The sequence below is a fragment of the Sorghum bicolor genome, chromosome 8 (genome assembly GCF_000003195.3).
Source record: "Sorghum bicolor cultivar BTx623 chromosome 8, Sorghum_bicolor_NCBIv3, whole genome shotgun sequence".
Lineage (NCBI taxonomy): Eukaryota > Viridiplantae > Streptophyta > Magnoliopsida > Poales > Poaceae > Sorghum > Sorghum bicolor.
In genome coordinates, this window is record NC_012877.2 from 58,148,061 (window position 1) to 58,171,919 (window position 23,859).

Consider the following 23,859-nt stretch of genomic DNA (forward strand, 5'->3'; position numbering starts at 1 on the left):
TACGCCACCCCCTGAACTATGGGGTGGTGTCTACTTTACCCCCGAACTATGAAACCGTCTAATTTACTCCCTGAACTATCCAAAACCGTTCAAATCAAACACACCCCCCCCCCCGACGGTTTTTTATGGCGGTTTTGCTACAGTACCGTGGTTTTGACTTTTTTTTCCTATTTGTTTTCATATAATCTTTGAAAAATCATAGTAAATCACAAAAAAAATCATAAAATAGAAAATCTAATTTTGTTAGACTCCACATGAGTAGATCTACGCAATGAATATATAATATGATATACTTTAATATAAATCTTTTCTGTAGCTTTAAAATAGTTAGAAAAATCAAATTTTATCTCTAATTAATTGGAATAATTCATAGCTACAGCTTCTGTGGTCCAATTGTGGTGAAATTTTTATGGTGGACTAATTATTCTATGCTTGAACTATAGTAAATATTTCATACTCATAGGATCATGTATAACTAAGTTTATTCAGGTTTATTCAGGTTAATGCTTGTTAAATATAAATAAATCTATAACTAAGTTATACATGATCCGATGAGTATGAAATATTTACTATAGTTCAAGCATAGAATAATTAGTCCACAAAAAAAATTCACCACAATTGGACCACAGAAGCTGCAGCTATGAATTATTCCAGTTAATTACAGATAAATTTTGATTTTTCTAACTAATTTAAAGCTATAGAAAAAATTTGTACTAAAGTATACCATATTATATATTCATTGCGTAGATCTACTCATGAGGAGTCCAACAAAATTATTTTTTCTATTTTTTAATTTTTCTGTGATTTACTATGATTTTTCAAAGATTATATGAAAACAAATAGGAAAAAAGAAAAAATCAAAACCACAGTTACTGTAGCAAAACCATGGTTACTGTAGCAAAACCGCCATCAAAACCACCCGGAGGGGAATTTGAACGGTTTTCGATAGTTCAGGGGGTAAATTAGACTGTTTCATAGTTCGGAGGGTAAAGTAGACACCACCCAATAGTTCAGGGGGTGATGTAGACTTTTTCCTCAATAAAATAGAACTTCGGCCACACGCCCACACAGAATATATATACACACATACAGAGTGTAGCAAAATCTATACTTGAAAAAGTTGTTTACCACAATATATTTTACGCATATATTTACATATTTGAGCTACCTGTTTTGACTTTTGAGTATAGTATTAGAATTTATATATTGCATGAATAAGGATTTTTTTTTCAAATCACACATCACATACACCAATAACCACACGCGCACACTCACTCTTGTAAAAGTATACATACAAATTGTACTTTATGAGCACCTCCGAAATATTGAGCCAACAAAACTCGAGATTGGTAAAGTCGCCATAGACACCTTGTTGTAGACAAGTACGTTACTTACCACTAAAAAATGTGTGGTTAAATCTTGAAAATAAATTACCAAATCAATAACCTACAAGAAACCTAAACAACTAATAAACTACACTTTGTGAGTAAGGGTGTATTCGGTTTTAGGATAGAAGGAATGGGGGGATGACCCTATCCCTGCCTTTTGGAATGAGACTGCCTAGTTTGGTGTTTTGTTAGAGAGACAAGGTCATTCGTGTTTTCTTTGGTTAAACCGTTAAAGGGATCTGAGATGTAGGATGAGGGACTTTTTTTCGAGACGAGGGATCTTCCCATGAGGCACTATTTTTGGGTGGTAAAAGGCTATTTTTGGTAGGTAGATAGAAACACTAGATAAATTTTAAGTACATAACTCGCTAGTTACCTTGAAATTCACGTTTATCTAATGTAACATCAAGTTTAAGTTGTTAGATTAGAAATGTTTTCGGTGACCTAATTTACTACCTTCCCGGCTTACCCTCTTGTGTCACACTTTGGACCCTCACAAAATGCCAGATCATTCTGTGCACTAGGGAAAAAGTCAAATTATATTAATTTTAAACAATAACTAGTTAAATTACATAGAAGTTCAGGATATAAAATTTATATCAGCATGTTTGTATTTAAAGTGCAACGAGATGATATTGACCCTTAAATTTTCTTAGATGGTTCAAGATCTAATTTGTATATAATTTTTTTTATGATCAAAATATGCTCATTATCACTCCTAGACGTCAAATTAGAATCGTTGAGCATATTTAGTTTCTACCCAAACGAGCCGTGCACTAAGCCAGGCCAAAAATTGACACCAGTCAAACTTTTTGGTAACCAAATTGCCGGCCATGGTTTTGGCCAACCTTAGGCTATCTCCAACAACAAACACCCAAATTGGAGACTATTCTTTAGTATGAGTCATGCATAGTAGATAAGTTACAACCCCAAAACTGGTGTTCTCCAACAGCCCACCCAAAAACCCATCCCTCTCTCTCCTTGCTCTCTCCCACGTCCTGTCTATCCCGTAGCCTCTCATCCTCAAAACAGAAACAAAGAAACATCCCTCTTCTTCCTCTCCTAAATCCCACCTCCAAATCCACGAATCAAATCATGCATGCCACACCACCGCATTCTCCATCTTGAGAGCTTTCCATTCTCCTATAGACCTCTCACTAGCATATTAATGTGAGATATGATACATGCATGAAAAATCTTCGACTTGCACATTTATCAGTCCCATTTTTTACCCTAAACTACGGAACCGGAAAATAGACACTCTTAAACCGTTAAAAGTCTGGATAACTTTACTCCTACGGTTTTAAACAGTAGAGTATACTAGAGATTAGAGTTGAGTATAAAACAAACAGTAGAGAGTAAGGCAAAATGTATACTATAGCATTTTCGTCCAATTATGGATAAACTATGTAATTAGTTATTATTTGTATCTATATTTAATGTTCTATATATATGCCGTAAGATTTGATGTGACAAAGAATCTGAATTTTTTGCAAAATATTTTGGGAACTAAACAAGACCTAAGTACTAGAGCTGAAGAGCTGAGTACATTAATATAACAAACGGTAGAGTACTAGCTAGAGTTGAGTATATAACAAACAGTAGAGTACTAGATCGAGTTGAGTATACAACAAACAGTAGAGTATCTTGATCCCATATCTTGATGATCAGTCTTTGACACAGGCCCCATAAATACGTGAAAAATGAACCAATGCATCGATCAGAAATGCATGTAATACATGAATAGTACATCGTCATTCGTCACGTACACGCGTTCACATGTGCGCAGCGTGTCACAGAGCCTCACAGTCACAGGAGCAGGTGCGGGGCGCCGCCGTGGTGCAGCCCGGCGGCCTCCACCACCGGCGCCGTCGCGGCGAGCTCCTGCCACACCGCGCCTGCCGGCGGGAAGGGGAACACGGTCGTCGTCTCCGCGCGGTCGCCCTCCAAGATCCTCGTCGTCGCTGCGGGCCACGGAAGAAGCGGCGGCCCGCCGCCCAGCGGCAGCTGGTGGTGGTGAGGCAAGTCGGCAGCATGTGCCCCCCCGCCGCCGCCGCCGCCTAGAGCTGCGTCCCCGAAACCGAGGTCGAAGCCGAGTCGGCCTTCCAGCAACGGCGCTGCGCCGAGCGCGAGCAGCGGTGACGCCGACGACGACGCAGACACCGAGCCTAGCAGCAGCGAGCTGAGGAGGAGGCCGCCGCCTCCTCCCACGCCCTGGAACGTTGCTGGTGAGGCGAACGGGCTGCCGCCGTCCGAGGCAGTCGTCGTTGTTGAAGGCGTGGCCATGGCAGCGGCGCCGAATGCGGCGGCGGCCATGGCCCGGGTGTGGCGCGCGGGGCGCGGGCGCGGGCGCTTGCGCGTGGACCCGCCCACGGGGACGTTGCGGAGGGACCCTCCGAGCGTCCAGTAGCGGCGGCACGCGCGGCAGAAATGCCGCGGCTGCGCCGTGTTGTAGTTGTTGTAGTAGCAGAACTTGGTGTCCCGCGACGCGCACCGCGGGCACTGCTCCCGCCCCGCCGCCTTGTTTCCGGCGGTGGCGGCCACCATCAGCGCGCGCGCCGCCACCGCCTGCTGCCGCAGCAACGCGTCCTGCGGCAGCGGTGGCGGGACGGGGAACTGGTGCAGCGGCGCCTCCATGGTGGGAATGGATAGCAGAGCAGGTATGGAGGTAGAAGCTGCTGCTGCGGCGGCGGCGGCGCGCGGTTTGGTCGTTTGATGGCTTGTCCTGCCTGCCGTTGTGAGACTGTGAGTTGGAGAGGCGTGCACCAGCACCGTGGTTATATATATATATATATATATATATATATATATATATATATATATATATATATATATATATATATATATATATATATATATATATATATATATATAGAGAGAGAGAGAGAGAGAGAGAGAGAGAGAGAGAGAGAGAGAGAGAGGGGCCAGCGTAGGGCACGCCGGCCACGGCGGCGGCGATGGATGATGGCGGTGTGCAGTGGACGCGCACAGAGGACAGTTCTTGTCGAGCGGAGGCGGAGCAGAAGCAGACGCAGAGAGGGGACTGCTGGGGATGGTACGGACTAGGGAGGTGGCAGTGTGGCAGCATGCAGCCAAGCAGGAAGCAGCAAAGGGGGGGGTGGGTGGCCACAGCACAAAGGTTACGTAGCTTTCTGTTGCAGACGAAGCAGAGGATCAATGGAGCGAATTCCTGATTCTTCTTGCTTCTTGCATGGCAATGCACATGGGCAATGCACAAGGAAAGAGAAGAAAAGACTCTTTCACACAATAATTTCCTGCTCTCATGCATGCATCTCACTCACCCACCCTGCACCTGCTGCTGCAGCCCTGGGTAACGGCCGGCTACACTCGCGCCGTCCGCCGTGTAGCCATCAGCTGGTTGCTAGCTCTCGATCAATAAGGCCGGGCCGATCGAGCGAGGAGGCCGGGACTGCGCATGCTGAGGTCCTGCTTGAAGCTCGAGAGCGACGTGTCATGCTCATGCATGCCCCGATGCCCGAACCCCAGGATTCCTTTGCCGGGTTTTGGCTTGGCTAGCTTCTTCCCCGCAAGGTAAGTAAAACTTGTTTATAAGAGACAAGCCATGCCACCGGCACCACTAGCACTAGCGATGACACGATTGTTCTCTCTAGACAAGTTAATTCCCATTTCCTTTTTATATTTATTATTATATATGCCACAACAGCAGCACCACCATCACCACCAATTCATATCCCTCCCATTTTTCTCTCTCTCTCTTTCCAAAATCAGCATTAGCATGGACCCATTTAGAGATAAATAACATAACAAGGTTGTGCTGCCCAAAATGGTCAGAATAAGGCCTCGTTTGGCACGGCTCCACTTCGCTAGTGAAGCTAATTTTCGGAGGCTTTAGCTCCATAAACAGCTCTATCGTTGGAGCTGGACCCGTTTTGGTAAATTGTTTGGCAAAACAGCTTATTCCTTGAAATATGTTCTCATAGAACGCCACATGAGATGAGGTGAAGTCGGGAGAAATCACAATTTTTAGCTTCTTCACACCCCAAAGCTTTGCGAGAGTACGTTTTTAGGTACTTCATCGATTGAGCTATTTTATTTTATCCCGTTTGGCAGAAAATATGGCTCTCCTGAAACCGATGGAGAAGTCCTGCTAAATAGAATCTAATCTAAACACTAAACGGTAAACACTCTGGTCATTATTTGCTTATTGTATATGGGCTGAGCTCACGCCGCCACAACGGGTTGAAAGGCTTCAGACCAAGTCGACACGGGACCGATAGCATAGTATTGGGCCATACATACTTAAATGGCCCATATGCCCCATTGCCGCCCATGAGGTCCAGCCTATTTCGCTATCTATAGTTCTATACTCACCGCTCTTATTTATTTATGTCTTAGTTCGCTAAAATTTTTAGCTTTAGCTACTGAAGCACATTCGTTTGTATTTAATAATTATTATCTAATTATGAACTAAATATGTTTAAAAAATTTATCTCGCAAATTATAAACAAAATTGTATAATTAATTTTTATTTTCGTCTATATTTAATGCTCTATATATACATCAAAATATTCGATGTGACGAGGAGTTTTGAAAAAAGTTTAAAACTAAACCAAGCCTTAGCAAAGCGCACTAACACTTTAGCCCAAATTCTATGCTCAGCAAAGCCACTAAGGAATAAGTTCTATAGCTTAGGACCACCCGGCCCTGATAACTTTTTCTTTTTTTTTTTGTAAAAGTTCTTGCCAAATTTGAAACATTCATTTCCCACTGATTTTGTAACATTATATTTTCCGAGCGAAATAGCATGTGATCAGCACCATTACAATTTCATCTACGACGACGTGGAGTACGCTATTGGCGGGCAGGAATTGCACGTAGGTACGTGCTACGGGACACGGCCGGCCTCGGAGAGGGACATTGGCTCTTTTTTCAACGGTATTTTATCTGCGAGCGAGTGTTTTTCTCTAACAATAAGGGTTTGTTTTCACCAGTAAAGTTGTTTTTTTAGAAAATAGCTTTATGAGTGACTTTTTAGATAAAGCTGAGCTGTTTTGGAAAAAATGTTTGGCAAAATAGCTTCACAAACTACTTCATGCATAATTGAGAGAGAGAAATGAGAGATAGAGCTGCAATAATCTACTTTTTTTCAGCTTCTTTCCTACTTATGTCTTTGTGAGAGGAGGAGAAAAACAGCTTCACCCATGAAGCTGTTTGGAAATAAGTGTTTGGCAAAAAAAAAACAGCTCACAACAGCTCATGAAGCTATCGTGAGCTGTACCAAACAGGCCCTAAATCAAATAATAAATCAACCAACAGTAATTTTTTCAATCATGACTTAGGTCTTGTTTAGTTCCAAAAAGATTTCGGATTTCGATACTGTAGCATTTTTGTTTCTATTTGACAAATATTATCCAATCATGGACTAACTAGGCTCAAAAGATTCATCTCGTGATTTAAAGTCAAACTGTGTGATTAGTTTTTGTTTTCGTCTATATTTAATGCTTCATACATATGCCGCAAGATTCGATGTGACAGAGAATCTTGAAAACTTTTTGGATTTCGGGGTGAAGTAAACAAGGCCTTAAGCTCAATGTTTAGGTGGTGGGAGCAAGGCATATGCAGGTCCGCGGCCCTTAGCAGCCGGGGTACGGGAACATGGGCACGTTCCCCGTTCCGGGAACTTCGTCCCGAAATGTGGAACGGGGACATCATGGAACATCGTTCCCAAATACGGTGGAACACGAATCATATATATGAGCAATCATAGAAACGTCAGTCCCAAACGACTATGGAACTTCGTAGTGTGTGTGGATACTGCGCCGTGTCCGTCCGTGAGCGGTCGGCGAAAAATCTAGATGGTGATTGACTCATTGGCCTAGACCTGCAATGAGCCTTAAGGTTGGAGTTGGACAGCCCTAGATGAAACAAAAATAATACAATAGTAAGGAATCGAACTCATTTGGTTGAAAACAACACGTAAAACTATCTGAGCCAACCACTGCGTCCCAACACACGTTCCTTTAGAAAGTAGAACGCGTTCCGCAGCTCTATACCCCCATACAGTCTCGTATTGTATCGCGTACCACGTACCTATGCGGCTGCTAAGCCGCGGCCGCGGCGCAGTTCCAAGCGGAAACCGCCAATGCTAATTAAATGCCCCGCAACGCCGCGCGGCCGCATTGCATTCGCATGCGACGACGAGAGCGCAGCGCCTGAGCCTGATGAGCGAATCGAGCACGCTGGCCGGCAGCCGCGGTCGGGGCCGACGAGCCGCGCCACCTAACCAGGCAGCAGGCAGCAGGCAGCTGTAGCCCTGCAGGCCAACGGACGGCGCCACCAGAGACAGCTGAGAGCGCGCGCCGGAACCGGAACAATAATCGCTGCGAGAGCCTGCGCGAACGTTGGCAGACCGATGGATCGGCACATAGCGACGAGCGAGCGCAGCGTCGTCCGTCAGCGTGTGCATGCATCGGCATCGGCATCGGCGCCGCCCGGACGGGCGGGGTGGCGACGTCGACGTGCGTCGTGTGTCGTGGCCGATGGCGATGCGCGCTCGGTTGGACGTACGGGCGCCGGCCCGCGCCGGGGCCGGGGGGTCGGGCGATGGCGATCGGGTCCAGTACGTGGTCGATCGGGTCCAGTACGTGGCAGGCAGCGATGGATGTTTTATTAGAGCAACTCCAGCCCACCATGCAAATTGAGTCTCTATTTTTTTTTCATTTGAATGCTGGGCTACATACAATAAGGACTTAAAATTTACTTCAACTCCAGCCCAACAACCTATTTGCTCACATGCAGCATGCGCGCCAGCTCCAGCTCCGACTCGCACCGTGGTGGCACTGCGAATTTGCAACGAATTCAGTGAAAAAAAGAGAGACAAAAATCTAAACTTACATTGGGCTACAGGCGTCAATGATGCTACGAGAATGATCATCATCACGCACGCAAAGCCACCACCAAACAAGTTCGTCGTATTCATGCTAGATCTTAACGGCAATGGAACTCAGTTACGGCCGCCACCAGTTACAGAGTAATTATTACCGCCATTTGTTTGATTCAGCATATAGATAGACGGGAGCTGCAAGAGAAAGAATGCATCAACAAAAATATGAAAGAGGTCAGAGAAGAACACACGCCCCTTGTCCGATTTGATCTGCCCAATCTAATCTAATTTGATGCAAATCGTCTTCTCCACATACCCCTCTCACAAAGCATCCATTTCACTGAAAATCCCAGCCAAATCAAGAACACAACCCACATTTAGAGTTTGGGGAAAAGATTGGGGTTAGAGTGAGAGGAAAAGGGGGAAGGGAGATGGAATGGGATGGGCCATCCTCACCGTGGACGATACCGGAGCACCTAGAGACTGGACTGGCGGATCTAGAAACCTGATCCAGGAGACTCGCACCGTGGTCGCACCGAGATCCTGGAGCCCTGTGGACCCTCGAGCGATCGAGGTAAGAGCCACCCGCACCGGCGCTGTCGTCGTCGACCGTGAGCGGTCGGAGAAGGAGAGGATGCCGGACGCGGAGGTCGCCTCGGATCCGGCGCCCTCCGCGGATGCCTCGTCGGACGTGGAGGCGAGGAAGATGCGCTGGTCGGGGTCGCTCCAGCGTGGCACCTAGTCCAGCGTGACGGCCGGCTCGACCCCGCCCATGCCGGGAACCGTGGTGGCACTGGCGGCGGCGGCCTCCGCCTCCGCCAGAGAGCGCGGCTGCATGGAGATGGAGGCCGGTGGGACACGATAGGGCGGCGGAGGCGGAAGCGACGGCTGGGAGATCAGGCGGAAATGGCGGCCGCGTCGGGGCGCGCGCGGTGGCGTCGGGGGAGAGGGAGAGGATAGAAAGGTCCTATTCTTGGAGGTCTGAAACTAGAATTTGAAGAGTCCTCCTAAAATGAGAGTCCAAATAGGAGGCCCACTGGAGTTGTTTTTTCACTCAAACTCTCAAAATGGGCCCTGTTTACCACTCGAGTTGCTCTTACACAGTTGCACGCCATAGTACACATGCAGAACACGTCAGTCCGGCCGGTACGCTAGCTACGACGCGTGTGGCTGTGGCCAAGGGTCGGAGCCAAGGGGATCGATGCGATGGCTCATGGCAACAAGGCCAGGTCAGCTGGCAGCCGGCCGGTTGCACTCGCACATCCAGGTACGACGGCGACCACCGTACCAGTCAGCTCAGCGCTTTGCATCTGGTTGTTATTCCCTGCGCCCGCCTCAATCGGAGAGCCCGGCCGACCGCTTGTCTCGCTGCTCGCATCATCATGCTGCTCCATTCTCGATCGTGCAGTGGGACACAACATTGTACAGATCATAGATAGAGAATCGTAGAAGAAGATCGATGAAGGGTATACACTAGAGCCCAAAGTGTGATCAGACGAAGGAAACTGAAAGTGACGAGAGCTGGTGTGCTATTCTTTCGTCTATTACATTTTAGAGATGCATGCATGTACGTCGTCGCTACTGTAAAATCACTCGCTTAACCACATTTATTTACTCTAGTATCCGGCCGGTCGCAATAGCCGTTTGGTTTTTAACTTTTAGGGGAAAAAATAATGCTAGCTAGGATTGAAATTTGTGAAGTTATTTTCATGCGGTCAAATATGGCCATAGATTGCGGCTGGAATGACTGAAATAGCGTCATGCGGTCAAATAATATGGCCATATATTTGAGTTGTGCTTTCTCATTTCAAAATAATATATAGTGGCTTTGTACTACAGTACAGTAATATAGTGGCAGAGCCGGAGCATGCTGCATTGTGTGAGAGAGCTTATTAGCCGTGATCTGCATCTGCATGAACTGGTGGTGATCCTGTTCGTGAAACGGACAGCTCCGTGCCCTAGCTAGTCGGCTAGTCCCTATCTGCTGGCTGCATGATGCACCATAGTATATTGCAGAGCACTGATGAGCCACTGAGACAGGGGCCAGGGGCCGGCTAGCAGAGTAGCAGGCCGCGATGCATCGCCATCTACAGTCTACGTACACTACTGGTGCACTTCTGTTGGAATAGACGACAAAGACGACTGACGGGCATGGACGACCCCACATGAATGCGTCATGTGTTTAGCTAGTACACTAGTTGTGCTTTCTAAATCAAGTTTCTAGCTAGCCTTATTACCATGCACACAACTCCCAAGTAAATGAACCATGTTTTTGTTTATAGATTTAATAGATCTTAAATTAATGTTAAATGGCGATGGTGTATTACTCGATCAAAGATGGCCGGATTTTGGTCTTGTTTAGTTTCAAAAATTTTTGATAAAGAGAGAAGTTGTCGTATTTCGTCAAACGTTTCCTATAAATTTGTACATAGTTTAACTTTAACAACCACATGTTTACGTATTATTATGAAAGCTTTTTTGTGACAGAAATTTATGGAAACATAAATCATAATTATATGATGTTCAACTGTACGAATAATCTTTCGAAATTTACGGTGAAAAATAGAAAAAATTTGGCATTTGAACGCAAGCTGAAACGGATGGATCGGAATTCAGGAGTATCAAATAACTCCCAAGCTAGTTTCCTCGAATTTATGATGTTCTAGTTTGAACGTAAACTAGAACAGTAATCTTTCTGAATTTATTGCTCGCTCAGATTGGCCTGCCTGTGGCTGTGCTCCTGCAGTCCTGCCCCTGCCTCTGCCGTGTTGGATATGCTTGGCTTTAGGCCCTGTTTAGTTCCCTACCCAAAATTTTTTTATCCATCCCATCGAATCTTTGGACACATGCATGGAACATTAAATGTAGATAAAAAAATAAACTAATTACACAGTTTAGTTAAGAATCACGAGACGAATCTTTTAAGCCTAGTTACTCCATGATTAGCCTTAAGTGCTACAGTAACCCACATATGCTAATGACAGATTAATTATGCTTAATAAATTTGTCTTGCAGTTTCCTGACGAGCTATGTAATTTGTTTTTTTATTAGTTTCTAAAAACCCCTCCCGACATCCTTCCGACACATCCGATGTGACACCCAAAAAATTTTCGTTCCCAATCTAAACAGGCCCTTACAACTGAGAATACCGGCCCGAGTTTGTCACGGGTCCACGGGATACGCGATCAACTGGGCCCAAAAATGTCGGCAGTTTGGCCCAGATCACACGCAGCAAGGCAAGAGAAGAGCAGCGACCTGAATGCAATGCAACGCGAGCGGCTGCAGCTTCGCCTTCTCTCCCTGCCTGTTCAACGGAGCTGAGAATGCATGCTGAAACCGTCTAGGGTACATTGCCTGCCAATAGCTGCGATCCCGTCTGTTCATGTCTGGCTGCTTCTGCAAACTATGGACTTGTTTAGATCCAATTCTTTTTTGAATTTGGACACTATACCACTTTCGTTTGTATTTGACAATTATTATGTAACCATAGACTAACTATGGCTTAAAAGATTTGTCTTATAAATTATAAGTAAACTGTGCAATTAGTTGTTTTTTATCTATATTTAATGTTCTATGCATGTGCCACAAGATTTAATATGATAGAGAATCTTAATAAGTTTTTGAATTTTAGGTGGAACTAAGGGGGTGTTTGGGACTGCTCTGCTCCACGTTTTTTTAAGCTCCGCTTCACGTTTTTTAGTCAAACGGTTTCAGCTCCACGCACTCAGTTCGAGGAAAAAGAGTGGAGTTGTGAGAGCACCTAAAAAGATTCTCCACAAACTCCAGTTTTTTGTGGAGCTGCTCCACAGTAGAGTTTGTGGAGCAGTCTCAAACACCCCCTAAACAAGGCCTATGTCGCTGATGCATGCCATGCAATCTATTGAGTCAACTCAAAGCTCAAAGTTCAGAGATGGTACAGGTTTCGTCAGATCATGACCGTGATCCAAAGCTACCCAGCGTAACGCACAGAAAGGTGTAATAGCAGCACTAAAAACACACACTTCATTCATCGTGATAATGATGCTGTTCATGGTAAACACAATCGACAATCGTACAAGGAATATTAGTACCAGCATCGTCAAACAATGAATGTTGTGACTGTAGGTAGCTATTCATATTCGCATTACAATGAAAAGAAGAATTAAGATCAACGGATCAGGTGCATTACATACACGCAGAATCCGTTACCTGGTCGATAATCCGAGCTCTATCTTTGTGTGGACCAAGCAGTAGAAACCGATATTTACAAAAGGATCAAGCTTCTATATTACGAGTAATAACATGATCCAAACACAGCAGCTCTGTCTCACACGGGAGCATGTGGCGTGGCTAAAGGGGTTAGTTTGAAAAAAAATAATGTTAATTTTGAAAATAGTTTTAAAAAGGGTTAAAAATAATAAAAAAAATTCCACACAGTAGACCTCCTCTTGCTCACCGGCGCTAAAGAGGAGTCACTGGTGGGGAACCACCACCATCAAGAACTCTAAAAAAATCGTGGAAGAGGAGGTCTACTGTGTGGCAAGTTACAGTAAGTTATCCTAGTCCACGTTAACAGCAGACGGTAATTGCAGAAAAATAGCATCCTCAATATATATACAGCATGTGTGCTACAAAAATAAAAGTAGAGCTTCGGATTTCAAATGGTATCACAAACAACGCAAGTGATGCAATGTGAGTATCTTTTCCAGACAACGAGAAATACTTGTACAGGAGTCCATACTCACAATACAATTTTTTTTTTGACAAGATACTCACAATACAATTTGTTTTCTTCTCATGTTCCTTGGCTGAAAGTTTGTTCCTCTCCCCCTGCATTGCTCCCCATAAACTGCCTATCACTGCTACAGAGAGCATTTGTAGTTACGGTCAGAATTCATCTCTAGAAGCGGGTCTTCCAAACGCCTCTTCTCAAGCATCTCTAGAAAATCAACAGATTCTACAAGCAGGCAACTGAGTCCAGAAATCGATTTCTTCTAGAGAATCTTGGGCCATCTCTGAAACTACTTGTAGAGACGATTCTTGATAGAGCGGCCCTTGTAAAAAAATGGGGCCGGCTCTGAACATCGTTTTCGTAGAAGTGTATCCCCAGTTGTAGAAATATTTTATTCCCTCAATCTGTTGAGTAACATCTGACATTGCTGGTCTCAATGTGAGGTTCTTGTCACAGCAATGAATTGCAAGTTTGAGAAACTGAACCAGCTCCTCTACAACAGTGTTTTCTGTAAGGAGCTTCTTATCGAATGCTTGCGCTACCCAATGCTCACGGGGGATTGATAAAATCCAATCGAGCAAATCTGGCTCATCTGTGAGGATTGGTGACTTGCCTGTGAGCATCTCAAGCAGTATGACACCAAAGCTGTACACATCATCCTTTTGTGTAATGTTGTTGTCGATAACTAGTGTTGGGGCACTGACAAGAGTTTTGAGGCCGTGTTCTGAGACACGTGCCTCATAGCTCCCTGTAAGAAGAATGTTGAAGGAGTTGAGGTTGCCATGGGACGCAGTAGCAGCATTGATTGAGTGGATGTAGGCAACAGCACGAGCTACAGAGAGTGCAATGGCTGATCGAGTCTCCCAGCCTACAGGCGCCACATTTTTTCCTGGAAATTTAATCCTGTGTGAATAGCACAAACTACATATAGAATATCTTGCAACAGAACCTTGTACTCAAAGCAAATTCATTATAAATTAATAATTGATGCAAATTTTCTTGGTGATTTTTATTATGAATCTTGACATGACTTACTGTGTAGTTATCAAAAGCAAAGCCTATTTTTGTGGATCCAACTCATGAACAGTATATTACCATGAAGATTTGAAGCTAGGCTACCATTGGGAAAATAATCATACACCAGTAGCCTCTCATCCTTGCTGTAGTAGTATTGACGTAGTGGGACTACAAGCTCATGCTCAATTGTTCCAATTGCTGCTATTCGTTCCTTGAACACCGCCTCTGGCACATCTGGCAAATCTACACTCTTCAGTCTCTTTATAGTTAACGTGAAACCATCATCCAGTACAGCCTTGTATGTCGTTGCATATTTGTCTTTCCAAAGAACCTCAGCAGATGCCTTCAACAGCTTTTGTAATTCTATCCCTTGGGATGAACCAAAGCTGTAAAGTCTTTCACTCCCTTCACTCACTACTGTAACATCATACACATCTCTATCTACCTCACTTTCTTTCTGTGCTTGTACCTCTGCTTTGAGAACTTGATTTTGATGGAAGTGTTTGTCAGCAGGAACCATATTTTGGGGTGGTTGTTTGCTTCTCCGTACCCAGCCAAACAATAGTACTTTTTCTTGTGACTGATATTGAGCTTTTCTAATCATTCGAAGGCGTTCTGCAACATCTTTCATTTCTGGACGTTTCTCTAGGTCCATTGCTAAGCATTTTGTTGCTAGTTTCCCAATTCCATCAAGAATCCTCAAATTGTTCTCATTTGTAACCTTTACATCATACAAGTCTCGTATCTTCTTTCGTTTTACTAGAGCTTGAGTAAAGTTTTCAATAAGGCTAATTTTACCATCAACGACAGCCTTTCTTCTAGTAATCAGTTCCAAGAGAACAACTCCAAAACTATAAACATCACTCTTCGAGGTGAGACGTCCGCTTTGTGCAAACAATGGATCCATATACCCTATACTCCCCAGTACATGCGTGGTGTATAAGGTATTATCCGTCGAAAGTAACTTTGATAACCCAAAGTCTGATATTTTTGCATTGAGGCTTTCATCGAGAAGTATGTTGTCCGGCTTAATGTCTCCATGGATGACTTGGCCATACATTTCTGAATGCATATAGCTTAATGCTTCTGCACACCCTATAGCAATATCCAATCGTGTTTCTAAAGATATGGAAATTTCACTGCAGTGAAGAATATCACTGAGGTTTCCTTTGGAGATATATTCAGTCACCATCATTAGTGCATTTTCACTTATACAGCAACCAATGAGTCTAACTACATTCCTGTGATTGATTTGGCAATGGACAATCATTTCTTTGGCAAAGTTCTCCTTTACATTGTGGATGTACCTTTTTACAGCAACTGAAATGTTATCATCAAGAACCCCTTTATAAACTTCTCCAAATGCCCCTTTCCCAAGGAGAGTTTCATAGTTGTTAGTGATCATTCTTATATCTTCTTCTTTGAAATACCTTATGTTGTGATTGTTATGTGCTGTCCACATTGGTTTGCCATTATCCTCAATGTATCCTCGTAGCTCATTTTCTGGCAGATCCATGTTATGCCAGTAGTAAAAATACCGACTATAGAAATCTTCTTAACATCTGATACAGAAGAGATGTTGATAATTATCACCTGAAGGCACATAATGTAGGAAAGAGTTGGTGTTAATTACAGACCAGTAATTCAAAGAAAACAAATTGATACAGTACTTGCACCCATGAAACATCTTAAATAATCTTCTCATGATGTAATTTTTTAGAGGACTCTAAGGATGCATAACTTGCAGAGATTTCAAATTTTGCCAAATAGTCCTCAATTGCCAAGAAGTTTTACCACTGAATAAAATATTGGCTAACCATCAAACAGGTTATTTTCTAGTAGAATTAAGAGGTCGATTTCCAATTACAATCAAGAGCAATTGACATTGTAACTGAATATTTGAGATTCAAGAATCCTTTCCGTGTCTAGAGTTCTAATACAGAACTGAAGCTCCTTGATTGTTCTATGGAGGAATATAATGTGGCTAGAACTAAACTTGCTACTAGTAAATCAAAGGAACGTGTTCCTAATTTAGGGGTTAACTTTAGACTATTATGCATAGTGACAGAGGTGGATAAATTTTAAGATAGAATACATAATAGATTCAATGGCTATGGAACACATGGCTCATAGCTGCATGTTTCTATTCGTTTGCAATAATTTCTAAGATTTATCTCTTTTTCTAGCGTGTCTCATGAGCTTTAGCGTGTAAGCTCCAAAAGAAGTCTCTAATTAGTAATAGTAAACAAAATACAGTGATTTCATGGATTATTTATTTAATTATCCTGTTGATGCTAACTTGCTATCATGTATGATTCATGCCGACAACAATCTGATGGCATGGATTGGTGTGAGGTAGTATTCACTGCATCTGACCTGGGGAAAATAGGGATTCTTTTGTGACCCTGAAGTATTTCTTCGCAAGCAAACTCTTGTATACTTCTTGTTTCTAACATGAGCAGTGAGAAACGTGCATGAGATCGAGGAGCATATGATATATACATGCAAACAAGCTATTGAAAGGTTATGAATATACCAAAGCCTCTGACAGAGAAGAATAAAGAAAAGAAGCTATGTCCTTGTACTGGTCATGCGTTTAACCTTCAGTACATATCGTTGTCAACTTCAATACATACCAAAGCCTCTACAGCAGAAGGATAAAAATCTATTTTTACTGATTGGATCTTGAGAACACAGAGTCCTCCTTGAGAAGAGGCAAAACGAATGTAAATTTACTTGCTGAAGGAAATGGTTGATGCCAGAGAAGGAACAGATGAGCATGACCTGAGCAAAAATCAAATGAAGAGAATAAATCTGGTCTAAAAGATGGTAGATACCTCGAAATCACATCAACAGCTGTGTACCCTGCAATCTCCAGACATGTCAATGGAAAACTGAGTTTGCAGGGTTTGGGCTAATGGAACATTTTAGGCGCCTACTGAAATTTTGGTGCTTCAGAGGTTGTAAAACGCGTCGTTGACATGTATATGTTCTCACTTGAAACCCATGCTGAAACGGTAGGCTTTTCTCAAACAGGTATACATATTCCTCAACGGGAATTCGAGGAAGGGATGAGCGACGACTTAGAAGAGTGAGGACAACTAAAAAGACAAATCAAGAGGGTGAGACGACTCAGTCAATAAGGAATTCAGGGTCAAATGAGGACCTCTCAGCCAGAAGGTATACCGTGCTATTTTTTTTTTTAAAAAAAAATGAACAACTCAACCACAATCACCCATGCCATTTTCACCCTAGTGACGAAACAGAACTAATGAGGAAATGTCCCCATGTGCTCGGTTGGTGCAAATTCTTGTTAACCGAGAAGTAAACAGCAATGAATTTCCAATGGGGAGTGACGAGAGCTGAAAATACAGGCGCCGTTCTGAAGCAATGGCACCACTGAGCCTCCAGCGATACGTGCAGGTCAACGTCCAACACATTGGCCGTTCATCCCTAAGGCCTCGTTCGGTTATCACTGATCCTGCCCCGGAACCATTCCTGGCTCGTCATTTCTTTAGTATTTTAAGTAGCGCAGGAACCATTCCTAGCCAAACCAGGCCAGGAACATATTATATAAGTGGGTCTCCTCTCATCTTACTATATATTATATAAGTGATACCAGAAACAGAAGTAACAACAAATATGAAGTTGTTTTATCTAGTCAGCATCGGGTAACTTGAAAGAAACTCAAGTCAATATAAAAGTGCGGAATCACAGGAACACCATAATCCCCAATGTTTCACATCACGAGTTGCATGTGAAAATTACTGGAGCTCTGAATGGTTACCAAGTCAGAGATATATACACAAAATAACTGAGAAATGAGTGCAACTGCCCTATTCACACTACAACCATCACTTCTCCCGTTGATACCAAGGAAATCTCCCAAACGGGCTTGGCCTCACAAAGGCTGGCTGAGCTGAAACATCGGCTAGTGAGTGCCTTATAGGCCTGAGTCTGTGTCCTCCACAACCTGAAGATCTGTTTGTGTGACGGTTATCTCCCTGGGGCTTATGTCCAGCTGTGTCAAACTGGTGATGGTTGTCTGCATCAACATCGACCACAATCTCTGGCTGAAATGCTGAAAGTGGTGACTCAGATGGGGCAGCTACTGCAGGTGTCGGGGGACAACTGAATCTATTCCTCCGTTTTTGCTTGTAGTTGTAGGAAGGCCTGGGCTTGTATGAGTTGTGCCTGGATTCTCTAGACCCGTCATATTCAAAAGCGCTCATAATCATCCCCATGATATATGGCGCATAAAACAGCAGGTCCTTAAGACCATTGCGACCTGAAATAATCAAATCTATTTCACCGAAGAGCAAAGCAATGACGTCAAATGGTTGCTGCTTCACAATATGATACAAGAGGTTCCAGTTATGTCCATCAATATTGTTTCCAGACCTGGGATAGATGGTTGACCAGACAATCTTTTTGGCTATAATTGTCAAAGGGGAGAGACCACTGATTTGGCCAATTGTGCAATCTGCAGCAGTGTACAGGATCCTTTTGTCATCATCATCAAGCCAAAACTGTGTGTGAATCTCACTATGAACACCGCAAGGAATGCCAAACAATTCCTCCCATGCTCTCTTGTTCGTAGTGATCTTTCTGCCATTAGTCATCCAAGTTATGGAGCTCTTGTCCGTGCTGATATGAACCGTAGAGTAAAACTGTCTAATTAGCTCAGTGTCCCAAGCACAGCGATAACCCATGATCTGCTCAAGCCCCAGAAAGGCACATCGCTCCCTGATACCAGCAAACTGATCTACACTACGAATATGCTCCCAGTCAATCCACTTCATTTCAAATATCTTAGCACTCTTATATATGGAGCTGTACAAGTCCTGCTGCTCAATGGACCAGAACCTCCTGTCTGTCGCTGTCCTCTGCCCCTCATAGTGGTTAATAGTTCTGAGCCTCTTAAGCTCATCGGAAGGGGCCAGAGCATAATCCAAGGGCTTTCTGTCCTGCACTGGAGCAAGTGGAGGCAGCTCCTTTTCCTCCACAACCTCTATTATTGGCTTTAAGGCTTGAGGTGGCACTTGCTCCCCTGCCTCGGACTCTGAGGGTGCCTGATCACTGTCTGTGCCATTGCTGTATAACTCAGGCTGCTCAGCTGGGCTGGGATGCTCAAACTGTGAGCTCTCTGGCTGATATTCTTCATGTGATAAATGCGGCTGCGCCATCTCCCCATCCAACTGCTCAGCCACCTGCATGAAAGGAAACATACAGTATTCACATAGTGGAACATGTAAGATATTAATATACCCTGCACCCAAAGAAATGGGTGAAAAAGCAAAAACACTCGCAAAAAATACCAGATAGATATTTTGGGTAAATTATTTATAAACAGCATTAAAAAAATCTATGAGATCAATGAACTAACAGCTATCAAAATGAACAATGTGCCCATTAGATGAGGCAAAAGATGATTTCATAGATGATAGAAGATTATTTGCGCCTAACTATCAAGGAAACACAATTTCAAGAATCAGTTATGTGGAACTACAATTACTTCTGCCCACAGGCCTACAACCATGCAGAATGTTGTAGCTATGTCAAGCTGAGAGCAGAAATAGTTGTGGTCTTGTGAAACTAATCCAGGAGTTATAGCTCCTTGATAATTAGTAGCAAACAGTTTCGTGTGATCAACATGTTGCAAAGCACCACTATCACCAATAATAATAACAGAAGTTGGAATGATGAAAAAACTACAAGCATATTAACTGATAGATGGTTAGCAAATATGTCATTACCACTGATTCCTTATCAGAAGCCTCCTTTCGACATATTCTCGGACTCACATGTGAACACAGTAGCTCATTATTTCTATAACTTAGGACCCTGAGAGAGAGAGAGAGAGAGTTATAAAATGTTGCCTTACGTCTGTAAACATAGATGCATGTTAACAAAATTCATGACCATGCAAACCTGGTTGAGTCAGCTAGATTAGTCATTCCATCTTTCAAGGAGAACTCTGCTTTCCCAGAGGATCGCGCAACTAGCGATTGTTGTCGGAGATTATGCAGCTCTATTTCTAGTTTTTCTCGCTCCCTTCTTTGTTGCCGTGCGTCTTCTTTGAATTTCTTAGCCTATGGAGAAATGGCAAAATTCATTGTTGAGAAAGAGCAATAAATGACTAGTTAACACTAATAAAACAAAAGCAGTGGCAAGCTCACTTCCTCTTCCAAAAAATACATATCATCCCTCAAGTCCTCAATAGACCTCTCAAGCACTTCATTCTGTTTCAATATTTCATTCTTCTCTTCAGCATGTGTCTTCCTTATCTGAAAAATAATAATAATAATAATAAGTACAAAGGTTATAAGCAGTATTTAATTGTTTGTTGTTCAACGAAATCAAACAAATATTTGAAAAGACAAAAGTTTCAATAAAGTAATCCTAATAGCCTTTCAAGGGTTACCTCTTTATTCCTTGCAATAAGTGATGCAGCAACCTGATCATTCATTTCTTGCATCATTGTCTCCAGTTCTTTAAACCTACCTTCGTAGTAACTCTTTGACTGCTCTTGTTGTGACTCCAACAATGAAGCATAGTTTTGTGCAAGAACCTCCTTCTGCATAATTGTTTCAATTGCTTCATCCAATAAAAGCTCAATTTCACCAAGGTTTTGTTTGGCCAACAACTCATTATTCTTACTGGCTTCTAGCTGCAGCTGGATTGATGACTGCTCTGTTGCTAAGTATGTGATCAGCTTAGTTTGAACCTGAACCTGCCTAGAGACATCATTCTTTTCTTGCTCAGCAGAACTGCAAGATACATGATCTTGTTGGTGCTTTTTATTGAAGTTTGCTTTCTCAAGCTCACTGTTTAATCTCTGGATTTCCATATCCCTCTCCTGGAGAAGCTCTAGGCTTTTGTCATTAGCCTTCTTCAGCTTCTTTGATTCTTGTATCAGATCAAACAGATCAGATTCAAGAGCGTCTCTTGTGCCATTCAGTTCCTCCTGTATGGCTTCTTTCTGCCTGCAAGCTTCAAGCATACGGAAATTTGCTTCTTTGAGCTCATCACCTAAAGCAGCTGTCCTGTCCTCAACTTCTGCACGGGATTTCAACTCTTCCACGAGAATGGTTTTAAGTATGTCCCATTCCAGCTCCAGGATTAACTTAGTTTCTGTGTTCCTCATGAAACCTTCATCAGAACAGGCTTCTAGATTTGCAGGTGTAACAGGGGCATATTTGGACAAAGAATTCTGTCCATAAAATCGAATAGCAAAATGTCAGCGTATTTCTCATAGCAAAAAACGTAACAGATGCAATATGGAGGTGCGATTTTCAGGGATAGTAATGGAAGCCACAGCCTATATGAGTTTCACTGTTTTTGATATAGCTATTCTTCGGTGTTGTGTGGTAAGTTGTGCAGTCTTTCAAAGAGTGTTAAAGGTCATATATGAGTTGAAAAGAAAACTGCATTGGACAACCTCAATATAATTTTAGAAAGAAGAAAAGAAATAAGACAGGGATCAGTATATGTATTTGACCTGTACCTTGTAGTTCACCTCCCCCTCCCAGAACGAGATGCTCTCTTTGACCTTGAAAGGTAGCACATCCACAGACCTCCTCAACAAGCTGAACGAAGGCTTCTTCGTCAGCTCGAGGGAAGTCCTCGCTACACTCTGCCGCGCCGGTGTGTTGCCCGCAGCCCTAACCCCAGAAACCTTCTTGGGCGTCGGCGCCGGCAACTGGGGCTTCCGGTTGTACATGGACGAGGACGATGCCAGTGGCGGCCGTATGGCGCGGGGGTGGAAGGGGAGCCGGGAGGCGGCACCGGGCCCTGTGGCGCCCGATGTGGACAGCGCGGCGTTGAATCCATCCGGCGGCGGCGCATTCTCATCGCCACGGGCTGCGGCGGGATAAGGGCCCGCCGAGAAGCGGCGTCGAGGGCCGAGACCCCTCACCATTCTGGTTCTGGCGCTGGGCAACAAACAAGAAAAAACAAGAAAATATTCAGACCTCCGAAACTGGTTCCAAAAGAAAAGAATCACGGGGAGACGAGAAGAGAAGTTTCGTGCTCACGGCGTCTCTGCTGCTCAGGCTCCGGCGAAGAGAAGTTTCGTGCTTGGGCCGTCCTTTGCTCGGGGCTCCAGTGAAGAGGAGGAAGCGCCGGCTCGGCTGCCTGCTCTACTCGACTCGCCGCGAAGAGGAGCAGAGGAAGGGGCGCGGGCGTGCCGGACTGCCGGTGAGGAGGAAGTGCCTCCCTACTCTCCTCGGGAGCCGAGCCGACGAGGAGGGCGAGGCGCGGGCGACCTCCCCACCCGCCTGGAATGAATCTTGGCCGTAGCTGCCCGCCGCCTGCCCCTCTCCCAGATCTCGCTGAGGAGGAAGAGGAGGCAGGGGGCGATGGTCGACGAACGAAGAGGAGGCGGTGTAGGGGGCGACGGCCAGACGGGGTTTCCGGGAGAGGCAGGGGGTCGGGGTCGTGCGGCGGCGTGCAGGCGAACCGGCGAAGGAGGGAGAAGCTGGTGCGGTGAATTTTTGAAACAAACCCCCTCCCCTTCCTTCGCTTGGACGCCAAGGGGTTTTGGCCGGCGGCCGTTTGGGATTGGAAAGCTACTGTTACCGAGAGAGAGAGAGAGAGAGTTGAGAGGTCACTTGACTTGATTGCCCTCGCGATGCGGGCCGCGGGAAGCCATTAGTACGTCATTATTGTTGGCGCGTAATCCTTCTTCGACCGTTGGAACTGGACGGACGGCGCAATCTTCCTCCAACAAAGAACAAGGCCTTGTTTAGTTCCGAAAAGTGAAAAGTTTTCGGCACTGTAGCACTTTTGTTTGTTTATGACAAATATTATTTAATTATAGACTAACTAAGATCAAAAGATTCGTCTCGTGATTTACAGCTAAATTGTGTAATTAGTTTTTGTTTTCGTCTATATTTAATGTTTCATGCATGTGCCATAAGATTCGATGTGACGAGGAATCTTAAAAACTTTTTGGTTTTCAGGGTGAACTAAACAAGGCCCAAGTTTCAAATACTAGGCCTTGTTTATAGTTCACCTAAAAACCAAAAAAAAATTCAAAATTTTTTGTCATATCAAATCTTACGGCACATGCATGGAGCATTAAATATAGTAAAAAAATTAATTACACAGTTTGTTTATAAATCGCGAGATGAATCTTTTTAGTTTAGTTAGTCCATATTGGACAATATTTGACACAAACAAACCAAAGTGCTATAGTGATCGAAAACTTTTCGTTTCGACAACTGAACAAGGTCTTAGTTCCTAAAAAGTTTTGCAAAATTTTTCTCCCGTCACATCGAATTTTGCGGCACATGCATAGAGCATTGAGTATAGATAAAAAAACAACTAATTACACAATTTATCTGTAATTTATGAGACAAATCTTTTGAATCTAATTAGTCCATAATTGAACAATACAGTGGCCAGTTTGCAAAATTTTCCAAACTGTTGATATTGGGTGGTCACCTATTTTAGATTCCAATATAATGACACTCATAATCCTAACTATTGTTTGCATAGCTACTGATAAGAAACTACTACCTAAGGCAATAGTTTCTTACGTGGGTTTGTAGTGAATATTTTATTGAACTATTAACGATGTCCTCTTCTTTCTAGGATCTTCATCTTAGCCGTGCTAGTTTTCTCCAGTAGGATTGCCTCGCCTCGTTCGGTCAGGTTAGCATGGGACATGAGAAGCTTGTCCAGCCAAGTGAGCCAGCCTCCTATCCACGCTTGGCGAGGCAATACTGCGACCGGTAAGAGATCCAAGCAACCCCTTACATTACATTCTATCTATGAACCTTTTGTTAAGTTCACATCTCCGATCAATTCTGTCTCTATTTCTCAACTCCAACAAACACTTGTTCGTGTTCATGACACACACTATCACAAAAAAT

At 43.8% G+C, this 23,859-nt stretch overlaps 3 protein-coding genes and 1 long non-coding RNA gene across 6 annotated transcripts; all 4 read right to left on the reverse strand.

The window, feature by feature from the left end:
* LOC8074824 (dof zinc finger protein DOF1.6) lies at positions 3,198–4,120 on the reverse strand. The gene has a single exon (XM_002443418.2). The coding sequence runs from the start codon at positions 4,023–4,025 to the stop codon at positions 3,198–3,200; it is 828 nt and encodes a 275-aa protein (XP_002443463.1). The 5' UTR covers positions 4,026–4,120.
* On the reverse strand, positions 8,062–9,033 carry LOC110429946. Its single transcript, XR_002447136.1, has 2 exons — positions 8,710–9,033; positions 8,062–8,209 (listed from the first exon to the last, which is right to left on the reverse strand). It is a non-coding gene; the product is annotated as an uncharacterized LOC110429946 (long non-coding RNA).
* LOC8076615 (pollen receptor-like kinase 3) lies at positions 13,180–15,497 on the reverse strand. The gene is made up of 2 exons (XM_021466120.1): positions 14,042–15,497; positions 13,180–13,853 (listed from the first exon to the last, which is right to left on the reverse strand). The coding sequence occupies exons 1-2, from the start codon at positions 15,495–15,497 to the stop codon at positions 13,180–13,182; spliced, it is 2,130 nt and encodes a 709-aa protein (XP_021321795.1).
* LOC8076616 lies at positions 17,613–22,509 on the reverse strand. Of its 3 annotated transcripts, none has more exons than XM_021446706.1 (7): positions 22,018–22,509; positions 21,483–21,909; positions 20,406–21,194; positions 20,161–20,268; positions 19,913–20,073; positions 19,738–19,825; positions 17,613–19,191 (listed from the first exon to the last, which is right to left on the reverse strand). In XM_021446706.1, exons 2-7 carry the CDS (start codon positions 21,900–21,902, stop codon positions 17,836–17,838), a joined length of 2,922 nt encoding a protein of 973 aa, XP_021302381.1. In that variant the 5' UTR covers positions 21,903–21,909; positions 22,018–22,509; the 3' UTR covers positions 17,613–17,835. The 3 variants fall into 3 exon arrangements, with proteins under 3 accessions (XP_021302381.1, XP_021302380.1, XP_021302382.1); XM_021446705.1 differs by having other exon boundaries at positions 21,483–21,915; XM_021446707.1 differs by having other exon boundaries at positions 21,489–21,915; positions 22,018–22,508.